The sequence below is a fragment of the Microtus pennsylvanicus genome, chromosome 1 (genome assembly GCF_037038515.1).
Source record: "Microtus pennsylvanicus isolate mMicPen1 chromosome 1, mMicPen1.hap1, whole genome shotgun sequence".
Classification (NCBI taxonomy): domain Eukaryota; kingdom Metazoa; phylum Chordata; class Mammalia; order Rodentia; family Cricetidae; genus Microtus; species Microtus pennsylvanicus.
The window spans coordinates 118,602,392-118,630,344 of NC_134579.1; the positions used below are offsets into that span (position 1 = coordinate 118,602,392).

The 27,953-nt window shown below is 46.9% G+C and overlaps 1 protein-coding gene and 1 long non-coding RNA gene across 2 annotated transcripts in view; one reads left to right on the forward strand and one right to left on the reverse strand.

Annotated features, from left to right (window-relative positions):
* The window catches only part of Srrm4 (serine/arginine repetitive matrix 4), a 152,799-nt gene that overhangs the window by 5,965 nt on the left and 118,881 nt on the right, over nt 1-27,953 (reverse strand). The window contains exons 6-12 of the mRNA XM_075981849.1: nt 27,816-27,866; nt 24,635-24,727; nt 22,190-22,346; nt 8,561-8,865; nt 4,176-4,379; nt 1,529-1,639; nt 882-1,010 (exon numbers count right to left, since the gene is read on the reverse strand). Coding sequence (XP_075837964.1) covers nt 882-1,010; nt 1,529-1,639; nt 4,176-4,379; nt 8,561-8,865; nt 22,190-22,346; nt 24,635-24,727; nt 27,816-27,866 — 1,050 coding nt within the window. The remainder of the gene's footprint in view (nt 1-881; nt 1,011-1,528; nt 1,640-4,175; nt 4,380-8,560; nt 8,866-22,189; nt 22,347-24,634; nt 24,728-27,815; nt 27,867-27,953) is intronic.
* Nucleotides 862-27,952, forward strand: LOC142855297 (uncharacterized). Its single transcript, XR_012911501.1, has 3 exons — nt 862-939; nt 20,492-20,625; nt 27,856-27,952. It is a non-coding gene; the product is annotated as an uncharacterized LOC142855297 (long non-coding RNA).

The window sequence follows — 27,953 nt, forward strand, 5'->3', positions numbered from 1 at the left end:
GGCAGGGCACATTCAGCCATTTCCCCAGCTTTTGTGACCTGAGAAATTCAGTTTCTCTCACAGCCTTAGCCCTCTCTCCCATCAGCTTTTCTCCTCAGATACCTTAGCTGCCACAGGTCACACCCTCTACCCAGTCTGACTATTCAGTCAATAATGATAGATCACAGTGTGTCCCATGTTTAAATTTACAAGGTGAGGTCACATCTTTTCATCCCCTTTCATCTCCTCCACACGACACTCCTGGGAGTTATGCCCTGTCTTGTGGGTGAGAAAACAGTCCAGAGGAGAGGAAAAGACTCCAGGTTCCTTGGGGAAACAAGTCTTCATTCAAATCTGATGGTGCTCTTCATTCACCAATGGCTTCACTGAAGCCCTTGGAAATCCCAGTAAGATCGTTTGTTCTATCTGAAGTTGGTTTAGATAACCACAAACAGTTTAATTGTAACCTGGCATCAAAGTAGGCTAGGTTGCAGGACTACTTCCGTTGAAGAGGGACTTCACCATCAGACCACCCTGCCCTATGATGGTCTGGGCCCCCCTTTTTTAGAGCCCTCTTTTCTTAGCTTTTACCAGCACTAGCTGGTTTCCTAGCCTCCAGGACACCCCCAAGGCTGCACGCTACTCCTCAGATTGGTCCATGGTCTTTCCCTGAGTTCCTTCCTGACAGCAACCTAGCAAATTGAGAAGTTGATAAGATTCCATACTAGGGTAGTTTTTGTTAAAACAAACAAAAACAAAAAAACCACATAATTTTAAGGGTTGGAAGGGGCATCCCAGAGCCCTCATAATCCTTTAGTCCCAGTTTCAGCCCCGAGGTCCGCATAGGAAGATGTGGCGACGTGGAGAAGTTCGGAAGCACGCGGATTGCTTTGGGGTCTCACCTGGTTATCCTTCGCGCCTCCAGGTGGCTTGGGGAGTCTCTCCGGCGCTTCCTCATGGGTGAGTAGGACCGTCGCCTCCTGCGTGCACGCTCTCGGGGCTGCAATTCCTTCTCACCGTACTTGGAATCCCTGCAGCAGCAGGGGTGGGAGGTTTCTTGGTAACAAGGGCTGGGCTAGTTTTTCTGCAGGTGCGTGCTGTGTGATACTCTTAACAGTCTCCGCCACCCCACTGAGACTGCCCTTTGCCAAGGCTCCCAAAGAAGACAGGGAATCTGACCCACTTTGGATAGAATGTCATTAGGAAAACATCGTGGGGCAAGCTGGGCATTAGCAAGAATGGTAACCTCTGCGTTGGTGGGTGAGAAGGAAAATAGCAGAAGGCCCTAGAGTGAGTGGGCAAGAATTGGGGTTGTGAATGCAGGGACAAGAGGAAGAACAAGAGTGCAAGAAGATGGAGCACCTGGGCGTGAAAGGGTGTATGGGGGTCCTTGTTGCCACTCTTGAGTGGACAGAAAGGATTGCATGAATTCCTGTCCCAACCTCTCCGGGGCTAAGGATTGGGCAGGGCTTCGAAGATTGGTACAGTTCTGCAAGGGATGTGGCCCAGAAGGCAGGGCCCATCCTGGTGGTTGGGGGAAGGACGGTACCTGCTGGGGCTGTAGCGGGAATAGCTGGGACTGCGACGAGACCTAGAGCTTCTGCTAGGCGGGCTCCTCTTGCCAGACTTGGAAGAATAGCTGGGAGAGCGAGAGTAGGACCTGGGGAAGAGGGAAGAGCGCCTGAAGATCTGTGTTAGGGTTGTGTAGACAGTTATGACTCTATGTACCTGACCCCTAGGTGGCGCTCTTTTTCTTTGAGCGAGACTGGTTAAGGGCCCGTTGTAACCAGAGAATGAAATCCTCTCCTTTATGAGTAATTAATAATAATATGGACTTCCTGTTATTTCTGAATGCTTATCGTTCTGGCCACTTTTTATCTGTGTGGTCTTGGGCACGTTCTGTTTTCTCGTATGCAAAATGGGGTAGTAGTACCAATCCTACAAAGTTGGCTGTGAATCCAAATTAGAGTAAATCACTTTGAATATTGGTATATATTCCAAGTGCAAATTAGGCAGTACAGCGGAAACAGTAACCATGACTATTATACATTTTATTATACATTTATACATGTATATTATTATACATTTATACATTTTATTAAGAGACACACGTTGAACTGAAAAATGCATCCTAGGGTTAGGAACTGTTATTAATCTCATATTATGGATGGAAAAACAAAGATACAGAAAGGTGATGTAACTTGATCAGGGTCACACAGCTAGTGGACATTTGAACCCAGGAGTGTCTGGCTACAAAGTGCTTTTTACTTCTACAGATTATAGTCCCTCTTACCCATGGTTTTGCTTTTCTATGACTTCATGAATAGATTGAAAAAAAAATCAGCAAGTGAAAAATTCTATAAACAAGTAATTCACAATTTTTATATTTCAAACTATTCTGAGTAGCATGGTCAGCATTGCTGTCCTATGCCACCCTGCCTGGGAAGTGGATGACTTCTTTGTGCAAGGTGTCCCTGCTCTATATGCTACTTGCCTACTACCGAGTAGCCTTCTTGTGATCAGATCTACCATCACAGAATTGTAGTCCATGTGTGGAAGCAATTCCTATTTACTTAAAAAATGGTCTACACGTATGAAAGTAGTGATGTTAGTAACTCATACATGTTATAAAACAGTGGCGTGCTTCCGCTGAGTGAGGGTGCAAGCATTCTCCATTCAGTAAGAAAGGAAACAAAACAAAACAAAACAGGGGCTGAGCATCTGTCCTAAGCTATGTGGCAGGAACTGAGCTCTCCAGGAAACAGGGGAGCAGAGCTCACACTGATTTTGCTACAGCACCTCACATTGAAAATATTCCATCATAGTGTACGATAGGTGCTTAGTTACCAAGAAGATGGGCAATGCCATTGTAGAGTTTGGTACTTATCCAAGGGCTTGACTACAGGCAGCCATCGGTGATCATAGACCATGTCTCCTGTTGTCAAGAGAGCAAGGACAATTCTTTGTGATGCATCTGAATTACTAGCCCTGTTGTCCATGCTTACTCCCCATCTCTCACTACAGATGACCCTGCTCTTAGAGAACCTCATAGGAGAAGGAATACCTCATTCCTATTGAGTGCAGTTGTGTCCCCCTCCCCCAGAAATGTGTCTTGCCAGTTTGCTCTTTGCATTTGCATTCAGAAATCATATAGGAAAAAAAAAAGGCAAACGGTGGTTTTGAGATTACCAGCCAAGGAAGCAACTGAATTTTGATTCTTTGGTTGTGTGAGAGGAACAATCGACTTGCTGTTGGAAATTTTTGTTTGAAGAGGGAAGCTGGGCTCAAGAAGGCCATGAGGGTTGGATTAGATGGGCTATCCCAGTTCCTGAGATCTCAGGTCTGTATGTTAGAAGACGGAGCTATTCTGTCCAAGGTAACCAAACAATACCAATGGCTATCGAAGTTGGGGGGCAGAATATAAACAGCTGCAATTCTTCCTTCTATATCTTGCATAACCCCTGAAATGCAAACTCTGTAACTCCTCCCACTAAGGCATAATCTTTAGACTGGGTCTTGTGACTTACTAGGGCTCATAGAACAGTGGAGGAGATGGAATGGAATTCAAGCTGAGAAGTAAGAAACCTTGAAAATTAGTGTTCTCTCTCTCTCTCTCTCTCTCTCTCTCTCTCTCTCTCTCTCTCTCTTGTCATTACCATGTGTATAAGCAGAGAGACAACACAGAACAGAGACGACTAATCACTGGATGAATTTCCATCCCCAGCCCCCAGCCAACTCACTATCTGGTCAAAAACACATGAAGGGGCTGAGGAGAACCAACCTGCTGAACCCAGCATATATTGCTAATACACAAAGTTATAGGAACTAAGTAAATACATTTTATGTGAAGGATGACGTTGGTTACTTTTTTATGTAGAAGTTAATTGATACTCATCTCAACCCCATGCCAACAAAAACAATAACAATGAATGTTCCTCGTGTTCTAAGTGCCTTCACCCCAGGAACGAGCCATTGGGCCACTGAGTCATGCCTTCTTATTATCTTTCACACAAGCAAACAGGAGCTTGTGTGAGATGTTGACTGTCCTCCCAAGGCTGTCAGGAGTACTGCTGGAGCAGGTTATTCAAAGTCAAGTCTTACTCCTCTTCCCCATAAAGGAAATGGGCATCTCTAGTTACCAAAACTCCCTGCCAAAGAGGGACATACAGCAGATGAAACATCAAAGATGTACTCACCTTTTTTCAGAAGAGGTGGACCGGCTCCGGGTGTACCTGGGGGAGGCTCTGTGGTTTGGGGACCGGGAAGAGGGGCTGGAAGATCGAGTGCTGGTGTAGGAGGAGCTACGGGAGCACTCTTTGATGGGGGAGCTCCGGGCTGTGGATGGGACCAAACTAGACTTCTTCACCTCAGCACACTGTAGACATGGAGACTGAAATCCTCTGCAGGATGGAGAACATCTGTCAGTACCCAGCTGCCCTTGCTCTGGGGGTACCTGGACCTGAGGCTCCCTCTACTGCCTTTGACTCAGAGACAATATCCTCAGTTTCTATTTTCACCTCCCCACTTTCTGGGAAGCACTGCCAGGTGACAGAATTTAGAAAGGCTGAGATAGAAAAGACCTCACAAGTAGAAGGATATTTAATCCAATTCAGCATCCCCTAGGGAGGGGACACATACAGGGTCCACTACAAAGCATTTCAGGAGGCCCTTGTGAGCACAAGGCTAAATAACATCACGTGGTGAGAGAGTCCTCCTTCTCCTTTGCTTGTCCTTGTCCAGTCTGTCTGATTGAATGAATGAGAAAGCCCTGGCTGGGTGCTAGTGGGCTATTAACACATCTATAACACTTTGTAATCTTCCCAAGATAAAGGAATAAGCCCTAGGGTCAGAGCCTTGAGCAGGGAACTATAACTGACCAGTGTTGGATACACTGTCTTAATCATATTCTCACAGGTGTTTTCTATGTTTCAGCAAGGGATATACATTTCCACACAGAAATAGTGATGTGATCGCAATAAGCAAACCAACGAGAACATAGCTTAAAAGAATCAAGAAGGTGACTTGTGGTTAGCTTAAGTTTGGGCAATCTTGATGTAGCCCACTTTGCAGATGGAGAGACTGAGATACTCCAAAGTAGTTGGGTGGAGGCTTATTCATAATCAGACAAAGGGTAGGGGGGTCTTGGTTGTACATCCTCTCTTGTCTAGGGACATTCTGAACTCCTTCAGAGGTTCTCGTGACACATGCTCATTCATTAGGCCAAGAGTCAACTTCAAGTCACATTGATACATTTGAAAGATTCGTAATGATGTGGTTTTTGCTCACCTCTATGGTCCTGGCTCTTGACCCTAACCCTAACAGGCTGTCTCCTCCAAAACAAAATGTCCTATTCTGTCCTTTGTCTTCTGACCTTAGAACATGTTGGCATCTGAACTTGCCTTCTCTCATCTTGTCCTCTAGCCATTGCTCTACACATGGTTCTGGCTCAGCTTGACTCCATCTTCTTTGAAAAACCTTTAGAGCAGTCTCTCAACCCCCCCCCATTCTGGGTTGAGGGTTTCCTGTGTGTTACACGGCCCCTCTGCCTAGCTCCCTCCCCCCCATCCCTACATGACTCATTTGGTCTTATGACCATGTGTCTTCCTCCCTGGATACTGAGCTCATTGGGGAAAGGACGTCTGACCCCTGAACTCTATGTCCTCCACACAAAGCTTGTCACGTGGCATTTTAAGTCATCCCATCTGTGTCTTGGGCTCTCCACAGCATCATCTCATTTGCTCTTCTCAATAATATGATGTGTCTGGCTCTACTGTTACGACCGAAGTATGGAGGGGGCTCAGAAGGATTAGCGACTCGCTCAAGGTCACTTGGATTTGTTTAGACACACACATGCGCACGCACACACACATGCACACACATACCCCCACACACAATTCCTGTCACCTCTCCAACTCCTTACCCTCTGTGTCTGTGGCGCCCTTAACTTCCAGCTCATATCTCCTCTCTTAGCCCATATTTATTGAGCCCTTTGTCCATAGCTGGCAGGACATAAATACCCATGATTTTACCGTCATTTACATTCTAAAGTGAAAGACTGGCTCTAAATTATTTAATTTGGCTGTCTATGTATATCAAATGAAGCAAGTAGCAGCTATATATCTCTTGGAGCGGGGGTCTTGTTTTAGAGAGAGGTCTGGACTGCAGTGCTGCTGTTGCTGCTTATTAGCTGCATTTGTCTGAGTCTGACTCTGTTTCCCATCAGCTTACAGAAAGGTTAGAACAGTGCCTATTGCAAAAAGACACTAATAAGAGCGGAGGAAAGCTAGTCGTGGGAAGCATTTTTTGCGGTGTACTATCTGGCTCAGTAGAGACTAATAGCTTTTTAATTAATTAATACTAATACTTATCATCATTATTACTATTGCTGCCTTTTCTCTTGATCCTCCCTAATCACAGCACTTTAGTGTGTCAGTAGATATGTGGCGGCCTTCTTCTCCCATGCGGGAACTTCACTGTCTGCTCTTGGAGAGGCTGACATTTGCACTGGCTCCCAGCAAGAATGGGCATGAGTTGAGGGCAGGGATGTCCCAGAGCAGGCCACCCAGAGACTGGGCTACATGTTTGTCCAGCCTGAGTAGGTCTTGTGCTAGAGATAAGGGGCGCTCTGTCCTTGAAGAAGCTGTGTGTGGCTATCATGGGCAATTTTAGCCACATAGAACAGAGGTGTGCTTGAATCCCCAGCAGGGGGAAAGCCCCCGTGTTTTTCTGGATGGAGTGTGCTAGCCAACTTCCCCCAACCTTGTGCCCAGTGAATTATAAACTCAGGAAAGGGGGCCTAGCCATTTCCTCACTCCTAGCATCAAGCTGAGAGCTGCCACAGGGTGTGTCTGGCAAGAAGGTGAGGGAGAGGTAACGGAATGGCTGGTGGCCAGGAAATTTAAAACGCTACTCTTATGAAAGTGTGTCTAGTGGTTAGCGTTAGGATGTGATTTATTTTTTTTCCAGATTCTTTTTTATGTTTGTGCATGTATTCTGTGTGCATGTGTGTCTGGATGTGGGTGTATGTGGGGAGGTGCAAGCTGATGCCCAAAGTCTTCCTCCCGACTCTCCCTGCTCTTCTTTGCGGCAGGGTCTCTCAGTTAAATCCAGAGCTTCCTGATAAGCCTCTTCTCATTAAGGAGCTTGCTGGGGGATCCCTTGACTTTGCCTCCAGAGGGCAGAATTACAGGCAGGCCATCACGCCCCCCTGACATTTACACTGCTTGCTTGGCAAACATGTTAAGCACCGAACTGTCTCCCCAGCTGCTGTTTGCTGTGATCACTTGAGTGACAGAGCAGTTGGTGATGAAATGGTGGCATTGTCATTGGCCTGTAAACAGATGTGTAGATGTATGTTCAGAAGGAAAAAATACGGGTAACGAGCACAGCGCCAAACGAAAAGACCCATCCCTCAACTCTACGGTGATAGCTATGTGTTTCCATGGATACATTTTATTTTAAAGCCCTTTTAATTTCCGGGCATAACTGAGCACCAATCTTGGGTCTCCTGGCCTCCAGGACCTCATCTCCCACAACCAACATCCTTCACCAAAGTGGTCCATGTGTTAGGACTGAGGAGACAGCACCTCATGCCATCACCCAAGCCCATAGATCGGTCAGGCTTGCTCTTGGTGTTACATGTCCAATGGCTTTGGATGAGTACTGGCGTTTATCCATCATGAATATCATGTGTTATAATTTCACGTAGCTGAAACTCTGTGTGTCCTTTGCATAAAGTGATAGGACATTATTATTATTATTATTAGACAAATAATAATCTAGAGTCTGGATATACCACAGTTTATTCACCTAAAAGACTTGGTTGCCTCCAAATTCTAGAAATTATGAACTCCTATAATCTTATATAAGCAGGTTTTTTTTGGTGTGAATATGTTTTCAGTTTAGTTTGGTTAGCACTATGGCGTGTAACCAAGAGGGACTTAAATGAAATTCATGTTAGGCGTTCCCTGAGACTCTTGGTAAGTTGGCATCTATTTTTAGCTCCCTGCCATCTATCCTTCCCTCCTGATATCAACACTCTGGCTTTTCCTGCTGAGACATCTGGCTCTAACCTGTAACTCAGCACCTGCTGGGCCAGAGAGACTGTTCTGAGGGGACAAATGACCCAAGCTGGGGCCAAGCACAGCCAATAAGTACTTGTTTTGATAATTTTGCTAAGATTTCTGTGGGGGCGGGGCAGAGGCATTTTTCTGCTGGGGACAGGGCCGAGGTGTTAGTCCGTTGACTGATTGGAGACACAGGTGCTGAGCATCTTTGCAAACCTCTGGGAGGGCCTGCTTGAGAATGAAGCCAACAGAGCACGGGAACAGAGCTGAGGTCCAAGTCAAAAGATAAAGACGCAGGAGCACACTTTGAACCCCTGGGTCCTGCTGTACCTGAAGCGAGTGTGTGTGTGTGTGTGTGTGTGTGTGTGTGTGTGTGTGTATTTTTAATCAAGCAAATTTGAATGGAATGTCCTTTCTTTTGCGAATGAAGACGCCTAGGAAGGGTAGGGCCCTGTGATGAGACAGTAAGAAAGTGACGCTGAAGCGGGGACCCTCCCACCCCCAAAGATGCTAACCTTGACTCACTGCTCCTGCAGGTGGGAGAGACGTTCTCCAGAACAGCCCCCTTGTTCTGCGGGGAGGAGGTGGTGAAGGAGTTCCCTGAATCGGAACTGTTGCCGCAATTGAGGTCCCTACTCTTGCTCAGACATCCACCGGGGCTCCCCTTCTCCTGGCCCCGCGACCGGGCGGAACTGGTTTGCGTGGAGGGCGGCGAGGAGGTGTCATTGCCTGAGTCGTACTCCTGCGAGCGTCCTCGGGAGGCGGTGAGCGGGCTGGTTGATTTGCTAAAGAGGTCAGCAGCAGACCCCGACCCAGAGATCTGAAAGCAAAAAGACCCGTCGGACACTGCTGAGCTCCGGGCTGTGCGTAAGTAACCAAGAATGTTAACCATCATGAGTCACTGTAACGAAAGCAAAGAGAGAGGGGAGAGAAGAGACGCCAAAAAACAAAAGCACAAATTCCTGATAGAATTCCACAGAAATAGGAGACCTCTAGGTATTTTGTTTACCCCCTGCTAGAATAACTGGAAGATTTAGGAATCATGCAGGGAAAAAGGCATGCGATTCAGATTAAACAAAAGTAAAAGGAAATTATACAAAACATAATCTCTAATGAACTCAAACAAAAGAGACAAATCAATAGAAAGGGAAGGGCTGTAGACACCCTTAGCTTCAAACAATAATAAAAATAAAGGGATGGGGGAGGGGAATAAAAAGAAAAGGAGCTTCAGGCCTCAAAAATTATATCTTGGAAATTAAAAACACAAAAGGAGATAAAGGCAAATTTTAAATTTCAACCCAAATCCTCAACTAACTTTTTTTATTTTTTTAAAGAAAAAGTTGCCTGAATAAAACCCTAAACAAATGTCACATGGGCCAAAGAAACAAAGATGAGAATTGGTTTCTTTCTTTTTCTTTTCTTTTTTCCCTTTCTTAAAAAAAAAAAAGTCAAGGTTGCAAACTGACGTTTGAGCAATTTCCAAGTAAAGAAGTCAAGAGAGGGAGGGGACAAAAATAAATGTAAAGTCAAATAGTCTGGCTGAAAACAAATCAAAAACAAAACAAAATAACAAAAGAGTCTCTACAGGCATTTGTGCGCGTCCTTCTCCCTCGAAGGAGGTAGCTAAGCATCCTGAGTGGCTTCTAATAAATTCTCTCATGTCTTTGCGGATTACGTCACTTACCAAGCAAGGACTCCTCCTTTAGTAGGAAAGGTGTAAGAGAAAGGGAAGAGCGGGCAACGTGAGTCCATCATCAGAGGCGTAAATGACAAGAAAAAACACACACCTTCCTACACAACCTTAACCTTTGGCTTTGGGGTGCTCAGAGCAGATCTCTCTCTCAGGGAGACCTAACTTCATCCACTTCGCCAATCCCTTCCTGCCCAGGTTGGATGGTGGAGACCTTCACTGCGTTTGTACCTGGAGCCATGGATGGTACGGTAGAGACAGAGCCCTGTACTCCAGGGGACACCGGGGAGGGAGCATGTGATTTTGACTGGAAGGACCTTGGACATCAGGGAATGAAGATGCCTCAGAGTCCTCTTTGGGGACTGGCCTATGAAGACTGAGAGGTTTAGGGGGTTGTGGGGAGTTAGCCCTTGGGAAGGGAATTCTAGGCTGAAAAGCTGTTTTTCTTCAATGTTTAGGTCAGGCTGTGGCTGAAAAGTCACAGTGAATTTGCCTCTGGCTTATAGCCGTTGTACCACATTTAACTGTGGGCAAGAGGGATCCTCCCCCTGGGTGTTTCCTAACCATACATCTCTATGGGGAGGAAAAATCTGGGTGATCAAGAAGTCACTCCCTGGAAATCACACTTCCAGAGTATTCACTCTGGGGTACTTGGGTTCCCAAATTCGCTATTTAAATGGTTCCTGAGCCTCCCTCTGGAGTATAAGCCTTCCCTGCAGATCTGTTTTTCCACAAGCAACCTATGTTTCAAGTGGGCCATCTGAACAGAACCTGCGTGATCATGTTGAGGTGTCCAAGTGCCTGTATGTGGGGCCCATCACACAGTCACTGGTAACACATGGGTGACAGAGGTAAAAAGCCTGAGACTCTGGGGCAGCTTCTTCCTTACTTCCATGTTGTATGCTAGAGCAGGGAAGGACCTGAGCTTTTGAATTCAAAGATAACTTTCCTATCACTATGCAGACATGCTGGCCTCAGTCGCTCAAGAGGGGATATACTTGGTGACTTTTTGAGTTTATTTATGAGCATTTAGGTACTTTGGCTAGTCCTGTAGTTTACACATACTAGAAAAAGCTTTCCCATAAAAAAAATCTATTCCCCCCAGCTTTATGCCCTGCTTTGAAGACTTGCTGGAGAGGGGACACCTGAGCTTTCTTAAGAAACCACTTCTGCCTTGAGGGGGAACTGAGTCACAGAGAGAACCCCGACAGTTTGGAGTGCCAAATCCTGGGGGTTGGAAACAGGACTTTTTTCTGGTTTCTCCCAGGAAGTTTTGCACATGGGCAACGTAATGGTCTAGCCTTAGCAAATTCTGCCAATTCATCATGATTATATGGCTACTTTGCCTTGAAGGTGGCACTTCAAAATAAGGTGGCCAGGTGGAATTTTCCAGAAGATCCTTTTCATGTAATATACAGACTTTGCTCCCATTCAGCTCCTACTAAATTGGATGACATTTCTTTCTCACCTCTGACGTCCAATGGTCTCATGACCGTTTCCTTTCTCACCTCTATTAGGAGTGAGAAACCACCATGATGGTGATGATCTGAGGTTTTAGGCTGGGGTTTGGACAGGCAAAGGATCAAGGGATTTTCGACCTGGAGTGAATGGTGGAGTACATTTGAAAGCAAGCCAGTCTTAGAGGGCACAGGCCAACAGAGAGTTCAAGGGCAGGTGCCTGGCAGTTCAGTGCAGTATCTTGTAACTTGCTCCCTGGGGCATCTAGACTAAGTTTTTCTTCTTCAAGTACTTTCTCCTGGTATTGATTGTAAGTTTAAAATCATCTGTTTTACTGATGTGTCATGGTTCCCTGTGAGCAAAGATTTTGAGCATGAAGTCTCTCTAGGATGGGACATATATAGAGAGGGGGACCTTGCCTTCTGCACACAGCACCCCACAACCTGATGTTGCAGGGATGTTTGCAGTGTCTCCACCTGGCTATAAGTTATGCACAGATGACTTGTGTGTTTGACCTGATAGCTCTGCATAGGATGATGCTTTTCATCACCAGGATATAAAGTCCTGCTGGGGTGCCCACACTGGGCAAGAGTGCCAGGGTACACAAACCTCCTGGATGCTCCCACTTCTTTAAAAGTCTCATTCCTTTGGTTGAATCTAAGCTCACTGACTTGAGTTACAGTGTTCTTTACAAACCTGCCTTACCTGCTCCATAAAACCCTGAGAACCTCACAGACCACCCTTCCATGCCTTCCCAGGCTGCCTTCCACTGTCCATGCTGACCAGCATGTGTTCTTGGTTTGGCTAACACATACCACAATCCCATCGCCAGATCATTTACATATCCCGTTTCTTCTGGCGGAAAAAACACTCTTCCTGTCTCCCTCACCTATCACCTTCTCTGATCACCCAGACAACACCCTATTATTAATTAAATCCATCTTTCGACCAACCGCTCCCTCCATATTAAATGTCTTGTTACTCAGTAGGGTGGTGACTTATTTGACTGTCTGTTTCTTCACCCATGTGTTGAGAGCAGGGACCCTATCTGGTGCATTGTTGTACACCAGGACCCTCTAGTGCCTGCCTCAGGGTCGCTGCTTATAAAAACTTGCTTAATAAGCCAAACTCCTCCATGGTCCCTTGGGAGCTGCAGAGACTCAATCTTCTGTAGAGGTTCCTGTGTGACCAGGCAAGAGTGGAGTCTGCTCAGATGGAGCCCTTTTTTGAGAGGGGACTCATTTAAATCATAATAAAAGCAGCTCCATAAAAGTCCTGGAGTCTTGATGGCAACTTAAGGGCAAGGATTAAATCTGGACCATGGTGAGAAGAGAGGTTCCCCCTTAGTTTTTCTCTTCTTTTGAGTTCTCCCTGACCCGGGCAGCAAGCGAAGAACTCGGAGGCCCTGCCTGCACAGTCCCACCAGCACGTGTTCTAGATCTCAGACAAGGATTTTGAGACCCATAGAGTCTTCTGAAGGAGACAAGCTGCAATGGCCCACCTCGCTTTCTTTTCTTTGTTCTGATACTTTGGAAGGTCAAGTTGAATGAGGTACCAAGAGCCTGGGTATTGGTACACAAAGGGCTGTTAGCTTTAATTCTGGCTAAGCACCTCAGGCTAAGAGATTTTTTTAAAAAGTCATCCCTTCAGGATGTCATACCAGTTTCTGGAGCAGCCCGGCTTACATCAGTATTGAGGGTCTGGGCAGTGGAAGCTCCGTGGGGTTTCACTTCTCGCTGGCTTCTCACGACATGGCCAGCATCACCTGATGCCCCCATTTAGCAATGCCCTACTTGATCTGCCCCATTTAAAGGCTATTGTGGCAGGGATAAAGGAGTCATCTGGAGCCGTTTCAATCCTTTGTTCATATGAACACCGCTCTGTTTACAGGTTTTGGTGGACTCTGTTTAGACTTTCCGGTGGGAGGATATTTTAATAAACTTGTCGTTGGAGGTATATGTCCTTTAATAGCTCCCTAGCCCCAGACGCCATCTTCTTCAGAGGGCTCAGTTCCCTCCAGAGGAAGAAGAGTAAAGTCACAATGAAATAGCCCAATGCAGAATGGGTCCCGGGGGAGAGGGACCATGGAATCAGGAGACTGAATGTTGTGACAGGTGACAATGGGGGCATCTGTCTTCTTGCCTGTGTCCTCTTATCTTGGAACATCTTCATAACAGATATTCCCCATGGCACACAAGACACAAGCAGTCTCTCCACTCAGCATCGTGATGATTGGATGGCTCCGATTTGCTCCTGGTGACACACACTTGTGCTAATAGCCCCCTCTAAAGCCGCCTTTAAAGAGCTCTCCATCTGGTAGGGATGTTTATGTGTGCAGTGGCTCTCCGATCCCGTATACCTGGCTGCCCAGTGGCCCCCAAGTCCTTCACAAACAGAAGCTATCAGACCCCTCACCATCCAATAATAATGGTCCCACAATTCTGGGATCCCCAGAATCCTCTTACTAGAGTTCTCTTCTCTGGTTTGTTATTATCTCTTCATCCATCTCAACCTTAATCCTTTTTGTTCTGTCCTCTCCAAAGCTAATGTTGGGTGAATGGCAAGAAAGCTGAGCCTAAGAGTTGGCCAGTTACCAAGGAAGCCATTCATATCTAACCTGAAGCCCCAGAAATTAAGACAAGAATTTGAGAGTTGATGGCTAATTTTGAGAGATGAAGGAATTCCTTGTAGAGAAGAGAGGATAAGAGCCAAGTGAGAAGGAGCTTGTAAAATGTCTAAAAGGGCAGTAGAGCTTAACCCAAGGAGGACTCTGGGAGTGTGGAGAGTACCCGAGAGGCTGGGTACTTAGGCACCAGCCATTCACTGCACATGAGGAATCCTGTCCCTAAAGGATGCTGATTCCTTTTTGTGTTCAGACTGCTACACAGGCAGGCGAAGTACATCTTGGTGACCAGAGGGCACCATCTGGAACGTGGCTGCCAGCTGTGTGCCAATAAGGGATGCTGGAAACTGCTTCGATCCATCAGGCTGATCATGGAGAAGTGTTTGCTTCGATCCATCAGGTTGATCGTGGAGAAGTGTTCGCCCACTTGCACTGTGCACAGCTAGACTTTCTTTAGCCCATTTAGTGAGTTTGAACAGAAATGTGAATGAACTTCCAATGTTTGCTGAGCAGGGAGGGTTCACACAACAGCCCCACTTCTGATTTTTTTTTTTTTGATTTTTCAAGACAGGGTTTCTCCGTAGCTTTTGGTTCCTGTCCTGGAACTAGCTCTTGTAGACCAGGCTGGCCTCGAACTCACAGAGATCCACCTGCCTCTGCCTCCCGAGTGCTGGGATTAAACAGACGCCACTTCTGATTTTTATCGGACAATTAGATCTGGGCCTGTATTCCCGGGAAATGCTCATTGCTGGGCTCATAGACTCGGTTCCTAGTTTTCACACTGCTAACTACGGGGCCCTTGAGATAGTCGAGACCTTCTGTCCTGAAAGTCCAGTGCTGCCCTGACACCTCAGAAGCAGCATGAACACAGTACCCCTGGTCTGTTTCATGTCTCCGTTTTAGAGCTGTGAAATACACCACACTTCTTCCCCATGTCAACCCTTAAAGTCCACATTGGACTGTTATCCACGGAAGGAACCAGGAGACCAGAGCCCTTAAACCACAGTGATGACAAATGCTTCACTCCTGGATCATGCAAGGTAACCCCAGCTATGTGTTTATTGATACTATTTGCGTATATGTGCATGCCTGTAGAACTCAGTGGTCAACATTGGGGGTCTTCCTCAATCACTTTTCTACCTTAATTTGTGAGGTGGGGTCTCTCCCTGAACCTGAGCCCAGCTGTTCAGTTACACTGACTGACCAGCAAGCCTCAGGGATCCACTGTCTCTGCCTTCCCAGTGCTGGGGTTACTGGTAGGTGTCATTATAAACGTTACAACTCTGAGGCAGAAAGGCGTCTTGGCAGTTGAGAGCCAAGGACTATCACAAAGTCACACTGGTAGCCCAGACACAAAAGCTTTATCAGGAGGGAAGAACCCAGGAGGATGGCTGCCTCTGCTTGGGCAAGAAGTAGCAGAAAACTGAGCAAGAGGACAGGGTTTATATAGGATTTCTTGGGGGCAGAGCCGAGCAGAGCTTTCCAGGGTGGGGATTGGTAAGATTTTGAGTCCAGAGCTTGGGGCGAGCCCAGGGATTGGTGGAATTTCAAGTCCTGAGCTTGAGCTTTTTACTCTGTGTGTGTGGGGGGGACTGGATACCCTGCCCTAAAGAGCAGGCCCATTAGAGTGTTCTGTGGGAACCTTGTGGTTGGAGGTCCTCAGGAGTGGGGCCTGGCCATGCCATGCCAGGAGAGGCTCATAACCAGAGCCCCCAGCTCTGTCTGTGGCTACTGGCTACCCTGTGCAGGAGGCACCTTACCAGCCGAGTCATCTCCAAGCCCATATCTGCTGTCATTATCAGGACAAATGGCTTTTCCTGCATTGGTGGCCACTGCAGGGGAGGCTAGCAAGTGTTTTCCCCACAACATAAACCTCCAAACTCTTTTCTTTCTTTCAGTTTTAAAGTCACAAGCTCACCTCGTCTTCTTGTTCCCTAATACACTCACTGTTAACACTTGGGCTTTTCTAATAATTAATTAAATCCCCTCACCAGGAGCTCCAGTTCCCCCGCATTCTCTGGGAGCCTCTCAGCCCTCCAGGGGAGCCGCCGCCGTTATTTATTGTTTTTGTTTCAAATCATTATTTAATCAAAAACGGAGAAGGGGAAAGGCAACCTCTCACTTACACTTCAAAATTTAATTTCGGCTGAATTCTGAGATCAAGAGGCAGCTTGGCCTAATAGGTTACAAAAATACAATCAGGACGAGAATTTCAATTAAACTGAACAAGTCCATTTACGGGGCTTCAAATGGCCCCGTGGAGAGCGGCAGCTATAAATTTCTTCTTGCTTCTCTGCCGTGTGGGGAGCTGGGACATCTCACACGCTACACGGCAGAGCGTGCAGCTGGAGGGCCCTGCTCGCTCCTTGAGAAAACAACCCCTTGGCTCCTCTAAGACAGCAGGGCCATTCTCCTTCCTAGCATCTCTCTTTCTTTGACACTAATTAGAAAGACAGCAAGAGAATGAATCCCTTGACCTGTTGAGGCTCATCTGGGAAGCGGGGGAGGTGGAGAGGAGGAGGGTGACTGTGGAGAGATGGATTTTCTGGGGATAAAGAGACTGGGGCACCTCCTGGCTGTGCGCTGCAGCTGACATTGGGGACTCTGAAAGGAATGACAGCCTCTAGCTCCTCCTTTCTTGGAGCCTCTCTGGAGGTTCCCCTGCCTACCAGCATGCAATAGTCTCCTCATAAATGTTGTCAGACATCCCCCCAAGCCCAGGCCGAAAGGAAGAAAGTAAGCTCAGTAGATGAGTTTTGTATCCAGGTGAACTTCATCCAGCTTGAAGATGCCATTCCCCCCCACCACACACACACACACAAGGTGATGTCCTTCCTACCTCTCCTGGTGGAGAAATGTCTTTTAGCTGATAAAACTAAAATAAAATAATAAAATTTAAAAATTGATGGTTTCTTCTTTCCTTACTCAGAAAAGGTTAATGTTGACTCTGCTATGCCATTTCTCATCCCCGTGTCCCCAAGTGCCAACACTCTCTGTTCTGGATTGCGTCCCCTCTCCCAGTGAAGAGCTTGGGTGCTAAGGCTCCCAGGGGAGAGAGCAAGGCAAGCCTGGGTGAAGGTCAGGGCCTGCCATGGCTAGTCCTCAGCCTCACCTTTCCTGTCTAGAAACAAAAGGCACGTGTCCATCCTGTCTTTCCCCATGGCTGTCCGGTTCACTGGAGGATTCTGAGCTCAGAGGTCATTGCTGGGTTTCTTTGGGATACGTCTTTAAAAAGCTTCTGTGGAAACAAATCATGTTGGCGCCTACTGTATGTGTGATGCTAGACCCCAAGCCTTGAAATGAGTTTTCAGCAGAAGATGCCCGGCTCATGGCAGAAGTGCAAAGTTATTCTTATCAGTTAACATCACTACTGCTACTGTTACGATTGTTGTGTGTATATGTGTATATCTGTTTGTGCTCATGTGTGGGTGTGATGGTGGAGACCGGAAGTTGGTATCATATTTCAGGTATCTTCCTCAATCATCAACCCCTGCCTTATTTTTATTTATTTACTGACAAAGGGTCTCCCAATGAACCTGGAGGCCACCCATTCAGATAGACTGTCTGGCAAACAAGCCTCGGGGATCCTCTTGTCTTTCTACCTGCCCCCCGTTCTGGGGTCACAGGTACACACCATCATGCTTGGTTTTTATGTGGGTGCTAGGGATCCAAACTTAGGTTTGGGGTAGGTAGCTGACTGAGCTGCCTCTTTGGCTCTGAGTGTATATTTAAATAAGTGGATAGAGGCCTAGTCTCCCGCCACCATCATACTGACCACGTAAATAGGTTAAGGTAATTACCCCAAGGTACAGAAGATGATATTTACATGTAACTAAACACTTGGGTCTCCTGATCGAACTCTCTGGCTTCAAATCTGAGCTTCTATAAGTAGCTACCTCTGTCAGACCTTTCTAGGCCACAGTGTTCTCATTCCCGAGTGGATGTGTTGAGTCTCTTGAAGTGATAAAATAAGAACTTGAGGCAGTGACCTGGCACATTGTAGGTGCTTAGAGAACATTAGTGACCAATGCCATTCAAATGCCAGAGCGAGGTGAGATCTTCTACCAAGCCCACATTTCGATCACAGATACTCTTTTGCCTTTTTCGGTTTACAAATTCTGTGGAACCATCTTGTCTGCTGGCATCTGCACAGCGCTTGGCACAAGTGATCTATGACTGACTGCCCTTGGCCCTGGTTACAGCATGAGGAGACGGGAGGAGGTGGCCTACCCTGCTCCTTGGTTCTGATTCATTCCTTTTTCCAGACCCCCTCTGTAGTTAGATATGAGAGGACCAATGCAGAATGCTCACAGAACAGAAAAAGAAAGCTGCCACCAAGCACTTGGGGCCAACAGCATCCCTGTTCCCCTGTCCAACCTCTGCTGACATCAGAGCAATCTGTGGTCCCTTCCAGCTCTCTTCCTTCCAAATTGTGTTACCTTCCTAGGTCCTCAAGCCTCCCAGAGCCTCACTTTCTCCATCATCAAAATATGGATGATACGGATACAAACCTCTATTTTACTAGGGTAAAATAACTATGCGACATACGTGGTGGTGCCTCCCACGGAGTGATATCACATTTCCTTCTATACATGAGTCATTTCAAATTGATAGACTCCTACCAACCTTCAGTGCCCAGCCCAAATATCCTCTTATCATAAAGCCTGCTCAGACATCAAGACAGAAGTGTCTGATGTCTTCAGGACACATTGTGCTTGCTCCCACCATTACTGTGAAGAGTATTCTAGACAGCCACCAACTGCTTGAGTGTCAAGTATACCCTTAGCACTTGGCACTAAAAGCGACTAGCTATTATGTTGCAGTGGTCCTGAAGGTGCCAGGGGAGGGAAGGTATAATTGGCAGATTGGGGATGGAATGAAGTGGTAAAATAACCTTTTTACCAATTTGTGTGTAACCATTTGACTGTTTCAACAAGTCTAAGAAGGACTGATGCCCACACCCATGATCCTGCACTAATCACACTGACTGCTGCTTCCTCCAGACTCTCAGTGACCAAAGCAAGAGAGCCTCTGGTCACCTTTAACCAATGAGGATCCTGTTCAGAGGCAAGGCCTTCATTTGCATAGTCATATATGCAAAGCACCTCTTGTGATGTCATGCACATGCACTTGACCGTTTTCAAATGAGCTGTGTGGATGGAACATTGGTACCCGAGGCACAGGAAGTCCCTGATGCTTAGGTCTCCAGTTTGCCTCTAACACCTGTGTCTTGTCCTAGAATTCCATCTCAAACCCAACTCCAATCTTCAGTTTTCCTTTTTATTGCCTAAATCCTGATCAAATTTAGTTTTCTGGGTCTTCATCTCATTCTCTCCCTACCCTAATCCTAATGCCCTTTTCTATCAGCCAAACTTCTGTCTGCCTCATCTTGGCATCCATTGTCATACTTGACCTTTTCCTGTTGTCACCTCATCTGTCTTCCCCCTTAGGAGGCACAGGCTTTTTTCTCTGTTTATCAGATCTCCAGAGCCAAATTCAAGCCTAACCCTCTAATAGATGCTCAGTAATGCGGATAGGCTTGAGGGAATGAATGACTGATGTGTGATTCCGTGTGAATACCTCTGCTGATCTATCTAACGGAGAAAAAATGGGGATCTGGAACTCTTCAGAAACCTATGGTACACCTGGAATCTCCTCTTATTTCTACCTTTGTAATAGAGAAGGAAAAGGGTCAAGAATGGAGGAAACATGGAATCAGATTTTGGAGTGTGTTGATACTCCCAGGAGACATAAAAATCTCAACCAGGTGAGAGTAGCCATATTGGATGTAGCCACTATTTATGATGAAAAGAAAATTCTCCAGAAAGCAGGACCCTGACTCTTGTCCCTGTTTATCCATCGGCTTACCCAATCTGGGAACTATGCTCTAGTTATCACTGTGACCTCTGCTGTGGCCTCTACCTCCTCTGCTGTAGTACTTCTGTTGCCAGCACCAGTAAGAGGCATCATATAGAGTTTTCCACTCACCAATTGCATTCTGAAATGTTTATTCACAGCTAGTCATGGTGACCCCATGACAGTCTTATGAACTAGGTCTTACAAGTTGCTTTGCTTTTCAAAATTTGAGAAAATAGAGACTCAGAGAGGTGATGTGATGATCCCAAAGTTCCAAAGAAGGAATCTAGAATATTATCAGAGTTTTGTCCCTGGACCAAGTATTGGGCTCTATGATTATCTTTTGAAGAAGAGACTGTATGTATGCAAGCATATGTGTATTATATTTATGCATGTATATATGTATTATTCTCTGTTTATATATCTATCATTCTTTTTACTGCTGAAGAACTTTGAGCTTATAAAGAATTTGGTTGCACAATCATAATTCCCTGGGGTTTTTTTTTTTGATTTTTGAGACAGGGTTTCTCTGTAGCTTTTTGGTTCCTGTCCTGGAACTAGCTTTGTAGACCAGGCTGGCCTCAAACTCACAGAGATCCGCCTGCCTCTGCCTCCCCGGGTGCTGGGATTAAAGGCGTGTGCCACCACCGCCCGGCTTTCCCTGTTTTTTTATGACCCCACTTTGCCAAAGTCATCATTACTCTCTTATGCATCTCTCTACTTTAGTTCTTAATAACCAAGGTAGTGGGAGAGAGGTGAGCTCTTAAGGCCTCTTCCTTGAATATAAGGATAAGGCCTGGGTTTTGTTTCTTCTAACAGGTGTTGGGCTCCTGGAGAATATGGAGGCTCCTGAGAAGGAGGCCCCTGGGGGAGATGAAGCATTATATCTCATTTCACCAGGAGCCTGTGTTCTGGGAAAGAAACTGTCAAGAGTCAGTCTGGTGACATTACTGGTAAGTGAGGGAAGACAGGTATAGTCCTCAGCAGCATCTTTACACATGTGAACTTTTTTGGAAACCATTCCAGACAGTTGAGAGAGTATAAGTCAGGCATTGTTATTGGTGCATTTTGGCTAAGGTCAGTTGGAGGTTTCTAGGTAGGTTAGGATAGGCACTAGCTCATGGGAGATGGGGCAATCATAACTAACTCAGGAATGTTTCTTTTGCCTTTACTGCTCATCATTCAAATTCACTTATACTTTTTCTACAAATGAAATAATAAGAAGTGGGTGGGTGAGTCAAGACTCAAACCCTGGCCTCTGTAGTCTTTTAGTACAGGAAATTTAGGGAATTTAGGGAATGAGAGAATGCAGACAGGGGCTTGACACCTGCATGTTCTCACAGACATATTGAGAAGGAGGTACTTAGGAAGAACACGGTCAGACATGCATGATATTGAATAAAACTAGACCCTGGTGACACAAGATACTTTGGTGTGGAGAACAGCTTTCCAGAACATACTGGAAACACAGATCATGCCAATCAGGCCACAGTGATGCCCCCACTGATCTTCCCACAGGACCCCTGAACTCTTCCTTGTTTCCACTTCACCCTTCTGAAGAGGAATACCTCCTTGCATGTTCAAGTTTTCCTGTATCTGGAAGAGAGACTCCCTTCAGAGTTGCTGGCTGCAATCTGTGACATTTCAAAACTGACTTTCATCCTGTTTATCTCTCTGTCCCCTCAGAGTCCATCAAAGGCCTTCACATACTTCCTCTTATTGAATAGTCCCAATCACCTCCAATGGAGTCAGTACCTCGAGTTTGCCCAGTAAAAACACTGAGGTGGTACAGTCATCTAGGAAGACGTGAGGCTAGGTCTGAAATTCAGTTCCATTCTACACCAAAGTGTTCAAGGTCACACACCAATTACTTCTTGTTGACCCAAGAGAGGGTTTTTCTGCTTTTATTCATTTCTGGCTCACTAAATTGGATTCACCATTATCTCACTCTATGACTTGGTCCCAGATCCTAACCTCTCTGAATTTTGATATTTCTGCCCCATTTGTGGGAGGGATGAGAGACAGTAACTCAGCCCTTAACACCTGAGACTTTGTGTGCAAACACACAAGAAGACACAGGTCAAGCTCAAATCAATGGGAGGAATCAGATCCCTGCTGTCAATCAGTGTTGTCAACCAGCTGACATAAGAGATGCAGACTTACTATGAAAGCCAAAGTGCCTTTCCCATGTCAAAGACCCCTTTCTTCTGCCCTCCCCCAAGAAACTTCTCACACATGTTATCCAGAGGCCAGTTACCAGTGTTTCAACAGCCCCTACCCCCTGAAATAAGAGCCTAGGTGTTTCAGTTTTTATTCCTCTGTTTCCCAGGTTCCCAAGCAGAGAGCTGTCAAAAGCTGGTGAATGACCATTTGGTTAATCAATAATGAGATCTGGAGCCAGTGGGGAAATTTTACCCAAAATTGAATTAAAGGTAGCGTACACTGCCCTGAACTTGGACCTCCACCTCCCCCAAGAGTCATGGCAAGGCTGACAAAGGGGATGTGCGGAATACTTACTACACCCCTGGCTGACAGGAAGCCGAGCCTCTGGAGGGGCTGGCTGGGCAGGTGGCTGGATCGGGCCTCTGGGCTGACCTTGTAGTGGTTCTTGGAGCAGCGGCGGGAGTGTGTTCGGCGGGATTTCCGCCCTTCCTCAGGAGAACGACCTCGGTACCTGGAGAGCAAGAAAGAGATATCTAAATGCCTTTGTAAGAGAGCATGGTGGAAAGACGGCTGGGAAGCAGCATGTCATCTGAGAACAACAGAGTATGATTGTGTGTGTTTGCATGATTTTGTACCTGGGTATATCTGTGTACGTAAGAATGCTGGATTGTGTGTATATACATCCATCTACCCCCATTACTCATTCACTCACCCAACCATTCACCCATATGCCCATCCACACAGCTACTGACCCAATACTCATCCACCAGGCCATTGACCCATCATCTGTCCATCAGTTCATGCATATCCATCATCCATCCATCCTCCATTCCTCTCTCTACTCAATAAATCATTTGTCCACTCCTCTACCCTCTTATCCACCATTCACCCTCGCTCATCCATCATCCATCCCTCCACCCACCCATCCAACGACTTGTCTGTATACCCACCATCCATCTATCCATCATCCGTCATTTATCTATTTATCCATCTACCCATCCATTTACCAACCATCCTCCCATCCATCTTTGCCCCTCCTATCTATTTAGTCATTCTTCCATTTGCTTATTTAACAAATATTTATGGGTGTGGCCATGAAGACGAAAGAGGTCTCTTATTTGATCTGGCTTAATGTCCCTCATGTGCTTGTGATTCTGTATGTTTGAGCATGCCTATGTTCCATGAATACCCATGTGTCTTTGTGTAGGTCACTTTACCATTTGTGATAAAAATGACAGAAACACCTTGTGTAAGCAAGATTTGTCTGGTCCTGCTGTAGAAACAAGAGGCACATCTGACCCTTCGAATATCCACATGTACCGAGTTACAATTGGAAACACAATAATCAACACCATATGAATTTGCAATCACCTGGAAATCCCTCACACTCCTCCCTGAATCCTGAAGACATAGACTTGTCAGACAGCATTGGTAGCAAGTTTGGGAGTTGTATCACATAGTGACAGAGGCATTGCTCTGGGCTGGATATTGTCAGAAAGCAGGGTGAGGCATTGAGATGGCCTACAGTGAGAACAGCCAGATTGAGGCTAAGCCTGTGGTCATGGAAGAAGCAGGCTCCACGCAGGCTAGCTGGAGTGGATGCGCCTGGATGCTTGTGTGCTGAGGACAAGTTCTTATTCCATTTGGGCTCTGCCCTGCACAGTGATGGGTCTTGTTTGTGTCTTGGTCAATCAGAGTGCAGTGTGGCTTTATCTGGGGGGGTCCGATTTGTGGCTGGAGTCCAGCAGGAACACAGTGGCTCGGGAGGGGACACATCAGGGCCTCAGTTGCAGGGTTCCTCACACCTGCTCTGTGTTTATATTTCCTGGGAGGTTTTGTAGTTTCTCTGCCTCGCTGGGGTGACTAGAGGGTGTAACTCAGACACTTGGAATTATTTTTACAAAACAGTTCTGAGGTGACCACCAAGTGCAGACAACATAGAAAATCATATCAATGCTCAGTCTCATAGTCACAGAGAGGAAGGGCTTGAAATCAGCCCAGAGCCTGGCACAAAGATAAACATTTCTCCTCCTCCCTTCCTATTCTCTTCTTCCTCTTCTTCCATTTTATTTCCTCCTCTTCTTTATCCTCTTTCCCTTCTACTTCCTTCTCTTTCTTCCCCAGCCATCTCATTTCCACTGAAAGAAGGTAAAGTCCTGCCACGTTCCCATGCCCCACTTTCGTGAATGAGTACTTGAAACAAAGAGAAGCCCCTGACACGAGGAGCCAGCGTTGGCCTTCTTGCCCGTATGAACAACTCCAAATGTTCTCACTCACAAAGCCTTCCTTATCTCCACAAGAGCACTCAACTCCCATTGTTCTCAGACCAGGACAGGAGACGCGGCAGCAAAGAGACATCAGAGTCAGGAGGAAACCGACTCGGAAGGACCTCAGAACTTGGTGTTCTGTGTTAGGTGTCTTCACAGGTGGCTCAGCTTCTCTGTTCTGAGAATGCAAAGTCTAGAGCCAAACTCCCTTGCTTTAACACTGGTTGTGTCACTTGGTTGCTAAGCGTCATCTTCCTTAAAGCCCCAGTATCTCAGTTTCCTCATCTGCACAATGGGACAACAGGATTGACCTCAAGGGAACTGTAGAGAGGGTCATGTAAACCAGCATCACCAAAGACACTTAGCAAGCTTGTGTTCCATGGGGACTACTATTGTGTCCCTGCCTGCAGCTGGTGGCAGCAAGCAGGGGCAGCTCTGACCTGGAGAGCGAGAGAGTCACCTAGTGTGGAACAGAACCTGGGTCAAGCATCTTCAGGGCTGGGTGGGCAAGGAACAGAGGCAAAGGTGTTACCTGCTCTCGCAGCTGGAAGAGCGCAGTTCCGAGCTCTGAGACCTTGAGGGGCAATGGTGGTGTCTATGGTGGTGAGACTTCCGGCTTCGAGATCTTCATGTAGGGAGAGATTGGGGTGGGGGGGTAGAGGGGGAGAGAGAGAGAGGGAAAGTGGGAGAAAGAAGAAAAGAGTGCGGCATTGATTTTGATTTTGTGATATATAAATCCTGAAATTCATATCCAAGAGTAGTCTAGGTCACTCCCAAAGGAACTCATCCCCCTGCCTCACAGCCCAGCTTCCTCCTGGCATTTTCGGGACTCTCCTCCTAACTAGGCTCAGCTCATGGAAGCAGAAGGGACCTTTGTGGGGAATGTGGCTGACAATTGACTTGAGACTTAGCCTCATGCTAGAAGCAGTCCTGGCAAAAGCCACACAGCAGGCAGGAAACCGTCCCCAAGCCTCCCCGGTCTCTCTCAAGGTCAGGAATCTGCATTCTGTTCCGTTTCTAAGGCCAGTCGGGATCTTGCAAAATATTGATCTACAGCCTGGGTGGAAGTGAGAGGGTCTGCTGTACCTCCAGCCTCCCCTCCCCCACTGGACCTCAGATGGGTCAAGCACATGGAGAAACAAATATAGACTCTTAAATGTATGCTAATATCCTTGCCTTAAAGAGACACTCCTTTAAATGAAAAAGGTAACATTCCGTGTGCACGACACTATTTTCAGAGTCTAATGGGTCTTTCAGGTGCCAGTTTGTGACCTTGGACCTGGGACATGAAGTCCAGATCCTTAGCGTGGAGCCCAAAGCCTAAGAACATCACCCTGGCAACATCACCCTGGCTCACTCCAGCCATTCCTGAGAATGGATCCCAACATCTCACTGAGGATGATCAGAGACAATCAAGTGTGGTAGCTCATGCTTGAATCCCAATGCTTGGGAAACTGAGGCAGGAGGATCACTATGAGTTTGAGGCTACCTTGAACTAGGCTGCCTTGGCCTGGGTGACATAGCACGACCCTCTCTAAATACAACCAAAACACAAAACGAAGGGAGTGAGGAATATGGTGGCCCACGAATCCGGGTATCTCAGCGAAGGAATCAGATTCTTCTGGTACAACTGTCAGGCCATCTCCATTCCCTGACTGACACCTGCTCACTGCCTTTGTGCTCTGTTCAGACTCTAGTCTTGAACCCCAAGCTCCTTCAGGGGCTGGCCCTGCCTGGTTCTTCATCTGGCCTAGCTGTCCGATGTCTCCTGCACTGACCAGCCCGACTCAAGCCACAGCAAATGTGTAACTCGGCTTGCGTTCTGGCTCAGATGGCAATGACCACGGTGTCACTTGTATCTAACCCATTCTTCAGGCCCAGGCACTGCAGCCTTCTAGGCATTGTCCTCCAGGGGTTCTGCGTTCTTTGCCACAACTAAAAGTGAGTCCTCTCTCTAGTCCCAAGGCATGGTGAGGAAACCGACACCGGCAGCCTAAGATGCCCTCCTGCAGAAAGCCAGCCTCACTATCAAACCCTATCCTCTGTCCCCTGCTGGTGTCCTCACTGTGTCCCAAGCTTTAGTCTCCACTTCTCACCTATGCCATCCCCTATGCTCACTGCCATGGGCCAGGGCCTCGTGCAGATGCATTGAACAAAAGGAAGCCAACTCGTGGTCAGCTTGGTTAGAACAACCCATTGCTTCCTGGAAGGCCCTGGGATTCTCGCTCTCTGTCCTGCCTCATGTGGTTTGTCTAGCTTTCTAATGATGAGCTGCTAGCAACTGCTGGGGTTTGTCTGTCTTTTCACACTGGAGAGGGTGACTACCTCAGCGCTCTTGAGGCAGACAGGCCCAAGGTGTGTGCTGAGAGCAAAGATGCCGGAGCTAAGCTCCCTGCTTCCAATGCACTCACATCACTAGTCCAGAGCCTCTGTTTCTTCACCCTCATACTGGGATGGCAACAGGACCAACTTCAGGGATCATGGAGTCATGTCATTCATAATTTTTCTTTTAATGGCTTCATTTAAACAAAGTGGCCAATAGGGAAGTTCCTCCCTGATCTTACTGGAGTCTCTCCTTCCTTCTGGAGCGTGGTCCATGTCTTTATGGCACTGACTAAAATGTCCTCCTCTGTGCTGACCTTGAGTAAGGACCCTTTGATGCAGACATGCTGAGCGCCCTCCCTCTGTGCCCTGCCTCCTCTTTCCCCTCTTCAGAAGCTGCTCCCCCTTTTTTCTATTGTCTTTGATCCTCTCCTTAGATGCTTCTTGGCGGGAGATAAAATATTAGTTGATTGGAAAACACATCGCACTAACGTTTACAGAGTATAAAGTAGGTGGGTTGTAACCAAATTTACTTTTAATTTGATGGGGAACTGAACTCCGCAGGCAGTACGGACTGATTTGAATTTCTAGTACCAGATATAAACTGTGAAACAGCTGGGCCCGAGACTCGGGACTCACCGGGAGCGCTGTACTGTAAACCAGCGCATGCAAACCAGTAGCCAGAGTGTACATGTAGACGCTTGTTCACCCACGCACACATGTGATCACACCCCACAGTCCATGCACATTCTACACAGATATGTGCACGGGTAAAGACTGCCATGCCCCCATACAGAATGCAGACATACAGTGTACGTGTAGAGTGTGCACACCCTCGGAACAGAAGGCGCTCGTACACACGTGTCCATGGTGCACCTGTGTGAGTGCTGTGTGCCACCACGCTCATACACAAGGGCATTCATGTGAACACAGCTAGATCCCATGCACACATGCATTGTGCCCATGTTACATGCACTGTGCATACCACGTGCATGGTGTTTGCATGGCATAAGAATATGTAGACATTCCTAAGTGATGTGCACACTACACTTGCACAAGCTACCTACAAATATATGTATGGTGATATATACATACATGTTACACATATAACGAGCACTTCAGGCACAAACATATACAGTGTACAACACAAGCACACATGCACACACCCACATGTCACATATACAATCTGTGTATCCGTGCATACCCCACCCCTCACTATCAAGTGAACATAAAGCCCTCCCCTTCCTCTCTTTCTTCCTTCCTCCCTCTCAGCCACTGCCCCCTTCTCCGGTCCCTGGCCATTTGGTAGCTAACACTCCAGCTGAAGAGAGGCCTGGCCTCCTCTTCCTCAGACTGCACAGTGTGCTCCAGGGGCATCTGTCTCTACTCACTGTTTTCTGTGCTTCTTCTCTTCTCGTCTTTTGCTTTTAGGGCTACAGGAGCTGAGGGAGAAACGGCCAGTTAATTGAAAGATGCAAACAAGGCAAAGAAAACACCAGTGCAGGTCAAGATTAAACACAAGCAGCTGG